We start from the raw sequence: 16,287 nt of genomic DNA on the forward strand, positions 1-16,287 counted from the left end.
ACCTTAAAAAAAGTTTTAAATAAATTAAAAACTGCTTTTATTTAAGCTAAAATGAACAGATATAAAAAATATTTTCAGACATTATGTGACAATTTCCTTGCTCTGTTAAACATAATTTTGGAAATATTAAAAAAGAAAAAATTCAGAGGGGGGCTAATAATTCTGATTTCAACTGTATTTTAAGTAGAAAGGAGTGAAAAATATAACAATATTTAAATGAAAAATATTGCTTTTTATTAATTCAAAATTGTGGTTTCCATAAAAATACTATGCTACACAAGTGATTTTAAAATGCTATCATTTAAATTATTTCTTGAGCAGCAATTTAACGCATTGTAATGATTTCTAAACATTTTACACCTGCCTCACACCTGCATTTTCATAGATCCGATCACAAGATAAAGGCGCCAGATATTGATTGATTGACAGTTGCGTATAAACATTCTCGTATCATGTATAATCATATCAACAAGACCAAGAATGAGTTTTACATTACATTAAATTACATATTTAAAACGTTTTTTAAAACTTTGCATGTCTGTAATGAATTACAGCGATTTTATCACCACAGATTTTATCACTGTCAGTACAATTATAAAAGCCGCTGCTTCAATCTCAGTTTGTGGACATTAAATCAGGTTTATTTTGTACATTAACATAATGGATATCCATACAGCAGTAAAAAACATCAATACAGCAGTGGATATTAATATGGATCCGGTCACATTTGCCGTATTTTGTAACAACATTATAAAACAAAGCAGTAAAATAAAGTCTTTAAAGTAAATATTACGAATCACTGTGCAGTAAAATCTTTCCCTACACACAATCTTTAAAATTGCTTTACAGAGTTTTATAGTAAAGAGGTTTATGGTAAACAACAGCTTGAATTCTGTGCGTAATACCTATCCTTGTGTTCCACTGAAGAAATCCATATGGGATTGGAATGGTTGAAACTATTCCATTTATATTCAGATACTACAGATGGTTCTTACCCCCCAAAATACAAGCTTCATAAAAAACTCTCTCACAGGTCCTGATGTTAATGGCAAATAATTATGTGTGCAAAACCGCAGAGAAGAATGTTGGACAACAATTGAAAGGAAAATGAGGAAGCAGATGGAGAGGAATGAGCACGGGTTGAGCAGAGGACAAAAATCAGCCTTTTGTCAATCAAAGGTCAATGACAGACCCTAATTTTCTTTCCATATACAGAGAGAATGAGGTGGTTACTATTACATAAGTAACAGGAATTCCTCCAGTGACCCAGACGTGCTAATGTAAAACAGATGACTGTGTGTATTGCAACAAGGGCGCACTTTAAATTGAATGTTTACAGAACCTCAAAAGTTCTTCTTATATTACATAGATGCTGCATTTGTGCATAACATAATGCCGTATAGATACAGTATTCCCCATCATGTGTAAGCTCTACTCTAACCAGATAAAATACTTTATACCCACAATTTGCTTAGAATATGTAGGCAGTGTAATCTATACCACGTTCAAAAAAGCTAATGCCTATGTAAATATTATTATTATTATAAAAACAATACCATTTTCATTTTCAGAAAATAGTTCTAGGTCTGGTAATCTACATTTATAATTATTATTTTGTATTGAAATATACAAGTATGGTTAATAGTGTAATTCATAATCATAAGTTTTGTTTAATAGGATACACATATTTCTATCAACATTTTTCATTAAATGCCTAGAAGAGAAAAGCTGAAGAGAGAGAAAAAAAAAAAAAAAAACTACCTAAGAACCCTGCCTAAGAATCTAAGAACCCTGCCTACAACATATCTCTCATACTCTGCTGAGGAAAGAGAATAAAGGTAATTGCAATAAAGATTTGTTAAAAGAATAATTTGTCCATTTAATAATTGGGTATATAAATAATTCACCCAAATATTAATGTTGTTGTCATTATTCATGAAACTAAGCAGTTCCAAATTGGTATGAATTTATTCTATTAAATATTTTTCTACACATTTTTTATGTCTGTACATCAAAAGCCAGTATAGAGAACAAAATAAAAGTCTCAATTTCTGTTCAGTATATGGACAACGCTATTATTAGGCAATCAAAATTTACATTCCACTAATTGAAGAATGTTCATTTTAGACAAAACTTTTTAAGAATGTTTATTTCAAGACAAACCAACTATCATAGAAATCAAATTATGATAGTACTGAATCATTCATTCATCATCAAGAGAAGAGAGAAAGAGGGGGGGAAATTAGGAAATACATTAGGGACAGAAAGAGATTATTTAAAAAAAATACTAATATTAATTACATTACAATTCTGTACAAAGAAATATATTAGTGTGCTCTTTCTGGATGCTCTACCCCTGCCCCATTAATAGGCATATTAAAGATCCAGTCCATAACATTTTGGGGTTAAAATAGGGATAGAGAACAATTTCACTTTATGTAAAACTTGAATAGTGTAATAGTGTGACAATTAGAGACCAGACTGATTATGAAATCTAAATGGAACAGTAATACACACTAAATTCATGAAGTACACAATGAATTCACAATGCTTATTGAGATGAACTACTTTAAAATAACGTACTGTATAACATTAAAAGTGTGCTTGGTTTAGTGCTGCGATATAAGCTAACTGACAAGTAAGATTACGATCAGTTTGTAATATCCCCCACCCCCACTTACTGTTTATTCAAACCACTTATTTATAATGAGCTAAATTAACACAATTCTTGAGGGGTTTTGTTGGATTAATTAATTGTTTTATGTTCAATCAACAACAACAAAAAACAGTTAACTTATTTAAATTGTGTTGAAACAGCATAAAGCAATTGTGGAACCCTGCATTTTTTACAGTCTTGTGAGAACAAAAGTCATAGATTGCTCATTCAAATGACATTCTCCGGTGAAAAATCCTTATTAGGTTCAAACGGTTAAGATTTGCTATTCACACCAGTGCAGTGGTTTGCAGCAACACAAACAGCAAAACACTAAGCTGCACCCATAATCAACACATGCAAAGAGTACAATATCACAAATAATTGCACAAATGCACATTTCAAACAGATCGTACAGTGGCCGAAAGATCTTAACGTGCTGTAATTTAAGAAAACACACGATATTACAAAAAACACAAGAAAATTAAGAAAAGATCTTCATCCATTTGACAGCACACATGCTGCACAACTCATACACATATAAAAAAACGTGTTGCATTTTCCCACAACACAAACAATTTACCAAAATGAGCTGCATTTTCCCACAACATAATCAAATATCACGGAACACAGCAGAAATGTTTAAGGGGACCCTAAAATGTGCCAGACCCGGCTATAGGTAATGGGTATTTAGGCTAAAAAAAAACTAAAGACAAGGGAATCAGGATATTAAAATAAACAAAAACTTACCTGTCAAAGATCACCAACAAATTCAATGAACAGTAGTCATGGCACAGCGGCATCCGTCACGGTTTAGAGTCCTTTTGAAACTTTTCTGTTGTGTTCTGTTGTTTTTACAAGTGAGAAAATGCATCGCGTTTTGGTAAATTGTTTGTGTTGTGAAAATGTAGTGCATTTTATTAATTTGTCTGCATTGTGGTAAAATGCAGCACGTTTTGGTAAATTGTTTGTGTTGTGAAAATGTAGTGCATTTTATTAATTTGTTTGCATTGTGGGAAAATGCAGCACGTTTTGGTAAATTGTTTGTGTTGTGAAAATGTAGTGCATTTTATTAATTTGTTTGCATTGTGGGAAAATACAGCACGTTTTTAAAATGTGTTTGCGTTGTGAGAATTTGCAAATAAGAATTTTTTGCATCCACTGACTTCCATAGCGATTATTTTTCCTACTGTTAATGTAAATAGTTCCATGTGGACAGCTTTCTTCAAAATATATTCATTTGTGTTCAACAGAAGAAAAAAACAAAGGTTTTTACCCAGGAGATGAGTAAACAGTAAAGTCGTTTTAGGTGAACTATCCCTTTAAATATAAATGTCTAAAACTTCAAAATACAGGGTTAGATCATCGAAAACACCATGTTAAATCTCCACGATGACAGAAAAACATACTTCTATGTCCTTCAAAAATTCCAGCAGTAAGTTATGCTGACTATTTTCCTGAAATTCCTTTGTGTAAGATAAACATAGCTTTCTGAAGACCAAAGTCTGGGTTATTCAAGAAACAAACCACACAACGCTAACATGAAGCATGTAGTGAGTTTCTATGTGGGTTTATTTGTGTGTGGACCTATAAATGTTTATGTTTACAAGTCATGCAGAATTTCACATCATTCACCGCTATCTAATGCAGAACCTAAAAACCTTAGAAAGAATATTCTACTTCACAACACAGTCAAAAAATCATTCAAAGAAGCTAAAGTAAATCTTTCTAATGTCTAAACCGATTGTCAGTTCATATTAGAGAAAAGAAAAATAGAAGGAAGAGTGCAATAAATAGGAAAGTTCCATCAGCTGGGAGGCTCAATGTGTGTGTGCAGAAAAACAGGATGGAAGAAATACACTGAGGGTGAATTAGAAAGCAAGAAAGGGAGGGAGAAAGAGAGAAAAAGTGAGGGAGGGAGAAATAAGCTGACCGAAGATTTTTCCCTTTTCTTTTCTCCAACTTCTCTTCTCAGCAGGAGACACAAGACTGCAGCAGGAAACACATCTACAAGTACTGTAAGTCTTGCTTGAACACACACACACACACACACAGAACACACACATGCGCATATAATATCACCAACAGGAAATTGTGCTTTATAGTTGTTCATTTAGGCTTTTTGTTTTAGAAAACTAGTTTGCGATCAAACTGTGCAGCCTCATTTAGGTGATCTGTTAGTTACAGTGCTTAGAAAAGTACATCTTGCCAGCACATGGACAGCTGGAGACAAGAAAACATGTGCAAAGCGTTCATGCTCTGCCACGGCTCAGATCCACAGTTGATGATTCACACGCCTGCACTTTTACAGTACAGTCATTTGGGAAAACGGACTTCGTGTTAGCATGTTTTTAATTAGGAGGCTGCAGGCTATATGATTATAGCAAGTGATTCTGACTGTTGTACTGAACATTGAATGTTAGACAAGAAATTTTTGAAGGACACAGATGATGTTATTTGATGGTGGTGTTTTATGAATATGCTTTTTCCATCTTTAGCTTGGTCTATGGTCTATCATATCGTGCATCTTTTTTTATGATGCTCACGTGGCAAATCCACCACTTATTTTAAGTTATTCAAAATTGTGTTTGCACTCAAAATATATATATTGCACGTTGGACAGTTTATCAAGGATGTACCGCCGGATGGTGTCTCACTATAGTTGTTAAAGGTAATATTTAATTAATGTTGTCTCTATCTAACGACTCTTCGGTCTTTTGAATCTTTCAGGTAATTTATCACAGCATCAGTACACTGCTTCAGTCTTTCACTTTCACACTTGTACTTAGTAATTTTAGTGAAAACACACAAAAAATTTTTAGTGAAATTTGTTGTGCACCTTTTTTACCGACCAACCTCCAGCGGAAAAGTGATTGACAGGTGGTAATTTGTGTGCAACTTTATTTATTTATGATTTGGTTATGGGTAAAACAAAGACCATGCGGGTCAGGTAGTTGAAACGGTAGGCTACAAATAATTAATTTGTTATTAATTAATTAATTTTATATATATATATATATATTTTATATATTTTATATATTTTTTATTTTATTTTTCTGGCAGCCAGGGTGCTGGAAACAAGCAAACATAAAATAGCAGCCAATAAATTAGACATTTACCGTAAAATAACGAACGTGAAATTACAGAAATTTTCTTAAATTGAACTTTTCTGGTAAATTTATGTAATGTAACATCTGTTATTTTCTGATACATTTCTGTGATCTCGGCAGCGTTCTGTTAAAATCTGATGTAAAAAAGAGCCTACCACAAGACCATAAAATCCTCCAGCTCAATCCAAATTTCAGTACAGAATAGGCTTTGACATTCTTCCGGGATTCTTCCATTTGTTGTTCTGATTTTCAAGTGAGATTTACAAAGCTTTAAAAAGCTCTTCTTGATCTCTTCTATTAAGAATGGTAAAACTGAGTTGATCAACACGTGCTTCTGATTCTAGCTTTGAATAAGACTTTATGGTTTACTGAACATAAATGAATGCATTGTAGATTTGAGCATATAAACATGATACACTACAACAGTTCAAAGGTTTAGAGTGGCTTTCTTTTTTTTCTTTTTTTAGAAAACATTACAGTTTAAAATATTTTTTTCTATTTGAATACATTTTAAAGTGAAACGTATTTGCTGAATGTTTAGACAATATTCTTCCGTCTGTGAGTTTTAGAAACTTTAGAAGCTTAATATTCTTCGAGACCACATACATTTCAGGATTTTTTTTGATAAAAAATAGAAATATCTGTAATGTTTTAATCAATGCAATGCATCATAGCAGAATAAAAGTATAAATTTATGTATAAATTAATAATAAAAAAAAAAACAGATCTCAAAGTTAAGTAAATCTAAGTAAAAAGGTTATTGTTTCTCTGTTTACTAGTAAATTGCATGTCTTTTACTGACAGGGAATGCAATTGTAATATGATGTTTAATATCCACTGATTGAAGCTGTGATTTAAGGTCCACTTGCAGTTTTCCTGGATATGAACAAGAAATGTTTGACCTGCATATAAAACAAGCAGCCAAGTTTTCATTGTTTTGGGAAGTTCATCTGAAAAAGATTATAGCATAATCATGGAGCGGCAAAGGTTGATTTGAATAATAGCACAGCGGTCTCCATCTAATAAGCACTATATGATTGCATGGAAACATAACACAGCAACACTGTTTACACTTTTCAAAGACAGTGATGGTTAATATCCATACATTAGGCTGGGAAAGACGATATTATTTTAACATTGAAGATTAAGATCAGATCTGAATTTGGAAGCGCTTTGAGTTTTCTGTTCATTCTCAAGAGACATAATTGTCAGATATGAACTGGATTCTGTCGAGCGGAGAGACACATGGACTGAACTCTGTTAGTTTAGCTGTAGTCCTGTGTGCTAGTTGGACTCAGACCAACAGAAACATTAATCCGTGTCCTGAGGGGGCCTACATTAGTCAGGCTGCATTCCACTCTTAACATTATCCAGAAACTTTCTATTTTCCAAGATTACGCTAATCCAGTCTACCCTAATGATCCCAGTGATAAATACAGAGGTGCTTCCACAGTATCACAGTTGCGGAAAAATAACAGTGTGTGGAAAGTTATAGTAGGGACTGACTGAAATGCATGAAAAGGTTTTCACAGAAATTCCATAATGATAGCTTTTGTTTAAATAATATTACTTTTCAGTGAATAGATCTTAAACCAAGAATTGTTTGTAATGTTGCAAGAAAATTCGATTTTGGCCAATATAATAGATACTGGGTTGTATGGTTTACCGGTACTTCGACAATACAATACTATGGCACCACAATACTATGGCACCAAAATAATGGCGTGCCTCTGTAGTTTGTAAATGGTAGTATTGTCATTAACAGTTCTAAAATAGCTAATGTTGCATATGGAAAAGTCACTAAAATGCTCACACATTTGTGCCAGTAAATGATCAAGACAACTTTATTTTATTTTAATAGTCTGCATTAAGGCTGCAAAAGTGTGTAGAACTTGTGCCTTGTTTTCTGATGCTTCAAATACACATTTGAATCAGTTCATTTCTGTTCATGTGAATATGATTAAGCTACAGCGACCTTGAAAATCTCTTAAAAAGAACAACTCACTAAACAGAAATTTGGAATTACGTTGAATTCTTACTTGATAAGACTAAAAATACAAAAATAACAGCATGGAACATTGAGAAAAAACATTTTTAACTTCATATTTTGTTGAAAAAAAAATCTTTTCTTGTAATGAATTTCAATAAATTGTTTCTTTATTTTAATGTTTTTTTTTTTAGTTTTTTTTTTTGGTTGGTTTGTACAAAAAAACAAATAATGTTTGACGTGCGTTAAAGGACGATATTTTCCACATCACAAACACAAACTGTTAAACAAAAGTGAATATTCATAATTTAATTATAAGTATTATAGTATTTATAATAGTTTGCTTTATTTCATATACTAAAAAATATATATTCAGAGATGACTCCTTGGATTCACTCAATTTTTTTATGTGAGGTGGTTGTAAACTATTTATTTGTGTTGAATTTAAACAAACAAATTAAAGTTGAACATTATTAAACTTAATTTGTTTATTAAACTTAAAATTGTTTGTTTATATTCAACACAAATAAATTGCATTAGTCATCTTTGTTTTGGAGAATCCCCCATTCCTCCCCTACTCCTACTCCTTACCTAGATGGGCGGCATGGCGGCCCAGTGGTTAGCACTGTTGCCCCACAGCAAGAACGTCATCGGTTCTGGTCCTTACCAGGCCATTCAACTTTGTGTAAGGAGTTCTTGTGCTCGCGTGGGTTACCCCCGGGCCCCCCAAGTTCTCACCACAATTGGACCGCTCCAGTGTTCCTTCGAAAGTGTATTGAGACCCACACTTCACGCAGGTCACTTTCGCTTTTGCTGCGCACTTGAGAAGGACTGCTGTACAAGTAAATAAATAGTTGAAAATAACTGAGCAGTCAACAGGATGGTAAGGATTTTTCCTTACTGATTGGGAGGCTGCAGAAGTGATTTGAGATTGACTCTCTAAGACTGTAACTCCATATGTTCTCAGGTTACACCATGTTTGGGTTCCTCCTGCTTGCCTGTCTGTTTCTGCATCTGGTAGTCTCTGTACCTCAGCCACCCTGCCGTCGATGCTGTGACCACCTCCCACCACTAGATGACTCTGCATCCACAAGAGAAGGCATGCCTGCAATGCCTGAGGTCCGCACATACATCAATATGACTATTCTCAAAGGTACATGAAAATCTTCAAACAGTATTTTACCACACAACTAAAAGAACCATGCTGCTAATGAATTAACAAGCCTGTCATTCACAAATAAATCTCTACAGTTTCCAAAGGTAAGCCTAAATGCTCAATGATACCATTGCAAAATCAACAGTTAAACTTTTGAAGCATCCGTAGGTGAGATACTATAGCAAGATACATCTCATTGTCGCCAAATATTAACCTCATTGATCCTTGTTGGATTTCAGTTTTTTCCATTTCCAAATCTATTACTGCATGCAGGATATTGGATCTAAACTTCAAACTGAGCATGACTGTAATTCAACAGGGAAATGCAGCTGGATGATGTAAATGCGTGTTTTCAGCTGCTCTCTTCCTCTCCTTGAGCCTCAGTTAACCTCTCTTGGCTCAGAAATCTCTGCTCCACTGGAGGCCTGCTTGGTGGACAGGAAGTATCAAACCTGGCAGGAAAGGTGCTGATGTGGCGGGAACCATATGAGAGTTGTTCTATGTGTCTGTGCATGCACACGTGTTTGTTATATATACACAGAAATTAAGTTTGCAGGAAATGTGCTCTTTGGAAATTTCAAGCTCACAATTAGAGGCAAAATTGTGTGTTGACAAAAAAAAACAATAGGCAGAAAAAAAGTAAGCCAAAGTTTTTAACATTTTAGAAGCTGTGGTTTGAGGTTTTGGAGACTTTTTTTGTCTGCATTTTGAGCATTTTATGAGTTTGAATGTTTAGAAGATAACATTTTACAATAAAGTTTTAATTCTGAAACCTTATTTAATGCATTAATAATTTATAAATATCATATTTTGTATACATTTGTAAAAAAAAAAAAACTTGAGTCTAACTTTCAGAAAATGTAGTTACAGTTATCTGAACAACAGCCTAATGCACGTCTCATTTAGTTTTCTGTTTTCTGACATGTTTGCTTGTTCTCACACTTTGAGGTGACAAGGGTGACCGTGGAGAAAGGGGAACTCCTGGGAAGACTGGGATTGAGGGTCCTCAAGGACAACAGGGTTTTGAAGGCCCCAAAGGAGATAAAGGTCAGGCAGGAGCTCCAGGTGATGCTTGCAAGGCTCAGCATTCTGCTTTCTCAGTGGGCCGAAGGAAGTCACTTCACAGCGTCGACCACTATCAGGCCCTGATCTTTGATAACATCTTCGTGAACACCCCTGAACACTTTGACATGTTTTCCGGAAAGTTCCGTTGCCACATAGCAGGGATCTACTTCTTCAATGTGAACATTCACACGTGGAACTTCAAGGAGACATACCTGCACATCATGCAAAATGACAACACGAAGGCCATTATTTACGCACAGCCCAGTGACCGCTCCATTATGCAGAGCCAGAGCGTCATGCTACCTCTGAAGGAGAGTGACGAGGTCTGGGTCCGGCTCTTCAAACATGAGCGGGAAAACGCCATCTACAGTGACGATGTGGATATTTACATCACATTTAATGGATACCTCATCAAACCAGATATGGAGTGAGAGCAAAAAATGATGATTATGAACAAGATGTTTGAAAATGAGCAAATTTAACAAAGCTGAAAAGCATTTCATATTAGCTATATTTCTGGAAAAAGTCAAACAAATGCAAAGCAGAAAAACCACAGGACTCAGCAGCTCCTTTCACGCATGAGGTCATTACTGGTATGGACATGATGTGTGAACAGGACCTTTTTAAAAAACACTGGTAAATCAGTTCTGACAGTTTTCAGGTAGAAGAAGTTGTAAAATAACATTTCAGCTATTGTAATATTTATATTACCATTGTGAGCACACAGTAAACTAATCATAAAGTTTTACGGCACAATACTAGATTGTTTAAAAATCTGCTAGACGGCCATCTGACCATTGCAACTGCCAGTATCTGAGAAGTTTTTAAAACGTTATATTCAACACAGGTTTAATCTAAAAACGTAACCCAATATACATTTGTGGAGATCACAAATTATAGCCAGAGCTACAGATGGCTCCATTTCATCTTTAAAACGATCACTACAGGGTGATATGATGCCGTTGCATTTCATGCTTACCAGCTGACTGTTTACCTCTGTATGGATGACTTTACCGCTATTACCAGCTTGTCTAGTAGCTAAACATGTACATCAGCAGACTTGAGACACAGAGCGAAGTTGACCGCGGGTTCGAATCTGAGAACTACAGTGCAAAAGGCACTTGCTAGAGATGTTGAAAAAGCTTACACAGTGGCCTCTAGTGAATTCACAAAAACAAAAACTGCTAAAAATAAAACACTAAAAACATAGCTCCTGGGACACATTTTACTCTCTCCAGAAATTTATATACAGGGTACGTAATCAGAATGAGCCTGACTTGGTTATATCCAGGGCTTAATTTGTGCCGGAACGTGCCGGATCCTCTAAAATCTGATCCGGCACCTCATTTTACTAATCCCCCTTCTCTACCGCCCCCCGCCCCCTGCTCTTCACTTTTGTTCGTGCCAAACACCTCGCAATAACTAAATCTACAAATTGAAAATATGCCTAATGAAAACGAATAAATAAGCGATTAATTAAATGATTCATTTAAAGTAGGTCTTAAAACAGATCGTTTAGGAACAAAACACTCTGAAACGCACAAATGTTCTGCTTCGTTTAGAAATTCTTGCATTGCTTAAATTGGTAATATTCTTGAAAGCTGACCTCCTATTTGTGCAAAAGTACTTAACTATCTCATTAATATAAAAACAAAACATTTTGTGGCGTTCTGCGGTTTAATAGGTTTAATCATGGATACTTGACAATGCTAGCTTGCACATACATGTGGCACAGCTTTTGTCACAGGTCTGTTACAGTAATGATAGTAAACAGTAAAAAAAAACAAAAAAAACAACTAATGTTTTTTTATGCCACACAAAACAAGCTCAACTTTCTCAAGTCAACTTTTGAGGTTGTGTAATACTATCATCATTACAATTAGGGCTGCACAATATACAGTATTTTGCAATAATATGGGATAAAGGACATTCATGCATTGGTGATTTATCTAAGTTTGACCAATCAGATGGGGCCTTACTATTTTTAACCCCAGATACCCAGTAGTTGCTGTTCTGCTATTGACTAGATTGCCCCAAAGGTGAACCCAGAGCTAAAAAATAAACTCCAATGGCAGGAGTCAAGATGAAAGAAAAATGACAACAGCCAATCAGAGTAAGGATATCTAGTGAGGTTTAACTCAGTTTTTTAAGGACTAAGAGTTCTATTTTAACAGTCTAGGCGCAAAGTCTTAAGCGCAGGGCGCAACAGTATTCAGAGCTTTTCCGAGTCCCCTTTTGAAATTTTAAGGACAGAAAAATATGCTCTGTGACCCGGCACATGGTCTAACAGTGTTGTGCTTATTCTCTTAATGAGGTGTGTTTTATGCATAACGTGCATTAAACCAATCAGAGTCTCATCTCACATTCACTTTAAGGGTCAGTTGCGTCACACCATGGAGCGTTTGCTTTTTACATCGCAGACTTTGTAAGTGGAAAAACCGAATGCTTCACTAGCAAGAAAACAGTTAAACAGACAATTTGCAGCGCAAGGATAAAGAACGAGCCTCCTCCATTTGGCCTTTCTCTTTTTTTACTTTTACTTTACTCATTTACTTTTGAGATAAGGAAATGGTGTTGTACGCACTCCACTGAAGATATATTAGCCTACATATTTAATTTTGTTTGTTAAGCGCAAAGATCTAAATACAGTTCTAATTTCCAGCAAACAAATAATTTAACAACAGTAAAGTGTGTATATATAATGAATAATAAAATGATTAGATCCAAACATACATCTTATTCTATGGCTTGATGCATTCGTCTCCAAAACCTGACAGGTGCACAAATCTAAACTCGTTTTTATTAAAACAAATAAAAATATGCATAAAATAAATAATACTGCTGATAATAATAACATTATACAAATGCAAATTGTCATAAATAAACTAAAAAAGCCCCCTGAGATGAGGCATGGTAGTGTGGTGGTGGTAGTGTTTTTTATATGTATAAAATAATAATTTTTGTAACATTGTAATCCTTTAATAATTTTATTCATATGTAAAGATATTTGTGTAATGCTGCATACCCTGTGTGTATTAAGCATTTTGTAGGCTTTTAAACCCACATAGGTACATAACAAACGCAATCTATGCTAAACTTTGGACCTGCTTTGAAATGGTCAATGGCGCAGTCTAATTCAGTTCTTTAAAAGAGCAACGCACCAACGATGCCCATTATCACTATTACTACTAATAAAATAATAACTTTTATTATTTTAGTCCAGCACACCCATGAGTTCACAAAGTGGTGCTAATAGATTTACTATTCAAACAACGAGGTGAAAATTAGGATTGCGCTGGTCTGGCCGGTTGTATGTTTGGACCCCTAAATGTTTGAACCGCGAAACAGTTTTGTATTCTAAATCAGATCCTAAAAATATGATTTACCTGTTTATTTCATGACCATTAAATAAATAAAGGGTTTTAAAACATATCTAGTAATAATAGCAATTTTCAATAGAGCTATTATATTGTAAGAAATAGAATTAATCACAATAATCAACAACAACTTGTATATTTCTCCAGTATTGTGCAACCCTAATTTACATTCAAAACAAAAACAAAAAATGTCAAAATGTATTCAAAGAAAATATAACAACAACAAAGTTTTGCATTGTGAGAAAGACAATGAAACAAGAAAAATGCAAAAATTGGTAGTTTGTCAAAAAATAATGTGTGCTGCTTGTTCAAAATGCTTATTTACAAGGAGCTGAAACAAGCTTTTTTTTTTTTGGCCGGGGGGGGGGGGGGGGGTTAACTATAAGTTAACTAATAAGTTAACTTAATTCCTTCATGTTGTCTAATTTAAAGCGATGTGTGGAACCCAGGATTTTAACAGAGTAGTAAAGCAGAACTAGATGTGTTAGTAAAAAAGAAATCTGTCAGACATTTCAGTTTCACTCCTACAAGCCAGATTTGATCTGCAGATTGAAATCAGTTGCAAACCAGTTGAGGACCACTGATGTAGCCCAGATATTTAGGTCTGTGTTCAGACAAGATCTTTCTAAAATCTATCAGCGGTGTCTGAAAAATAGTAGCTGGTTTATTTTAGTTTTGATAGGCTATTTACATTGTCTGACAATACTATCTGATCAGAAACTGCAGCTAAACCATTCAGTCCTGCAGCAGACCACTGTAGCCATAACAAAACAAGTTTATTACTTATTACTTTGAAGCAAGTGGTTGCTATAGAGCACTCTGAATGGTGTTTAGTGGATTGCTTTGTAACTGCAAAAAAATTGGGATCTAAATGCAAGCCTATTTTCGCATCCTGAGGGTGAAAACGCATGTTTAATATACTGTTCAAAGGTTTGTGGTTAGAAAAATTAAAAGTTACAATTTTGCATTTACTCCAGTAATGGAAAAGTTGAATTTTCAGTAGCCATTACTTCAGTCTTTAGAACGTGTTCATAAAGCAGTTATTTTAATATCCTCACTTACTGTTCAAGAAACAACTAATTGATCAAATTAGAAATTAGACTGGGAATGTTTAGGATTCTCTGATGTTGAAAACCTTTGGAACATACGTTTATTTACAGTTACTTTTGATTTTGGGCTGCACAATATTGGAAAAATTTGACATTGCAATATTTTGTTTTTCTGTGATTTATATTGCATAAATACAATTTCAGATACCTTAAACAGCTCTATTTGGAAAGAATTCATTAAATTAGACTGATTGGGATTATTCTGGATTATTGTTAGGAGGACATAAGTGAAATATTTTACACTAGGGCTGTTCAATTTGGGAAAATATCTAATTGCGTTTTTTTTTTGACAGATATTGCAACTTTGATTTGATTTGCGATTTAATTTTGTAGTCAAGCTTCAGCTCAATAATCTGTATCGTAGCTTTTTACACTTAAAATGCAGTGAGTGTTAGTTAAAAAAAGCAAATGAAAAGATATGAACTTAATTAAACATTTATTCAAATTTATTTTGAAATATTCAGAAATGAAACACAAATTTTTCTCAAGAGCAAACCATAATTACAAATAAACTGACCTTACCCTTCTGTAAACAAGTTGAACTCAAATTAGAGAGATAGTGTAGCTTATTATAAAAACAAAAATAATTATAAATTACAAAAATACAGAACACCCAGCAGACTAACATGCCTGAAACAACTCTGAAATTGTACTTTGCTGTTACACTTGCTACTAGATTGAGTATCACTGCTTTTAGTTGATTTTTCAACAAGACACTTATAACTCGATTGAGCTCACTCAGTTGCTATAAGACTATCACACACAGATGGCAGTCATGCATTTGCTCTGGGCAGGAGAAATTAAACAATACAACTATATTTCATATTGCAGGCCCTTGCCATTAGCTAATAGCTAATCGCAACACTTCAAATTGTGATTAGATTTCGATCAGTTCTATTTTACACTACAGAATTGGTGCTTAACTGCATGTGGAGGAAATCTGCTTAGTGTGTGTGTTTGTGTGTGTCTGGCTCTGTTTATTGTAGGGATGGGGTTTTTTTTGTTGATGTTTAAACAGGATGTATGTGGCTTTCCGTTTTCAGTAGCAACAATCCACTTTAGAGGGACTCGCATGATTGAAACATTGAGGAGAATGAGATTAAATATCTGAAACCACAAGCCACCAACTCTAACTTTAAAAAGTCTTCAATACAAGCTGGAACTTGGTTTTGCTTCAGTCTGGAATATAAAATCTCTATCTCATGAATGAAGAGATGAGATAAAAATAAAGACACTATGCTGAAAAAAAAATGGTGCTGAGAAAAAAAAAATGGTGCTGAGAATGAAGAACAACTAAATACGGTGCTGGGAAAAAAAAAAAAAACAAGAAATGGTGCAGAGAATAAAAATTAATGCACTGGTACCAAAGCAGTCAGGCGCTTGAAGTGATTTGTATTTGAAATATACTTGACTATAAGGTTTTGGGTGTGTGTATACAAACAACTCAGTGGTGCTTTATGTTAAAAGGCTGTCTGTATGAATGTCTAGCCATTTTTGTTGATTTTAAATACTGCAATAAAGGTTTAACTACACTGACGTTGACTTAAATGAGTGATCAATAGTTTTCTTTTAAAATCTGTCCATGCTCAAATGCAAACATTATGAATAAGAATAAACAATATCTTTTAACCCCTTAATTTGAATGAACACATCTTTTTTCTATTTATGCATAAAGACATTACAAATATGACATCATGGCAGGATTTTAAAGAATAAGTCATATAGTGGAAGATCTGTTATATTACAGTGACTGTTAAAGGGATCCTAATTTACTCCTTTCACAAGATCTAAGATATGACTTAGGTGTTTGAAAAGATTCAGCTCAAAATA

At 34.2% G+C, this 16,287-nt stretch overlaps 2 protein-coding genes and 1 long non-coding RNA gene across 9 annotated transcripts in view; 2 read left to right on the top strand and 1 right to left on the bottom strand.

The window, feature by feature from the left end:
- LOC147845623 (uncharacterized) overlaps positions 1-16,287 on the top strand; it is an 807,608-nt gene that overhangs the window by 581,572 nt on the left and 209,749 nt on the right. The gene's annotated exons all lie outside the window — the stretch shown is intronic.
- Positions 1-16,287, bottom strand: part of LOC141381198 (uncharacterized) — a 63,218-nt gene that overhangs the window by 44,594 nt on the left and 2,337 nt on the right. Inside the window, exons 2-3 of one of the 7 annotated variants that reach the window (XR_015480800.1) lie at positions 10,275-10,335; positions 10,047-10,183 (exon numbers count right to left, since the gene is read on the bottom strand). The exons of the other annotated variants lie outside the window; for them this stretch is intronic. This is a non-coding gene — a long non-coding RNA (uncharacterized LOC141381198). Of the gene's footprint in view, positions 1-10,046; positions 10,184-10,274; positions 10,336-16,287 lie in introns of those variants that run through there. 7 annotated transcript variants of the gene reach the window in all.
- Positions 4,638-15,993, top strand: c1qtnf6a (C1q and TNF related 6a). The gene is made up of 3 exons (XM_087244524.1): positions 4,638-4,671; positions 8,718-8,903; positions 9,855-15,993. The coding sequence occupies exons 2-3, from the start codon at positions 8,726-8,728 to the stop codon at positions 10,400-10,402; spliced, it is 726 nt and encodes a 241-aa protein (XP_087100650.1). The 5' UTR covers positions 4,638-4,671; positions 8,718-8,725; the 3' UTR covers positions 10,403-15,993.

Source organism: Danio rerio, chromosome 3, assembly GCF_052040795.2.
Source record: "Danio rerio strain M-AB ecotype USA chromosome 3, GRCz13ab, whole genome shotgun sequence".
Taxonomy (NCBI): Eukaryota; Metazoa; Chordata; class Actinopteri; order Cypriniformes; family Danionidae; genus Danio; species Danio rerio.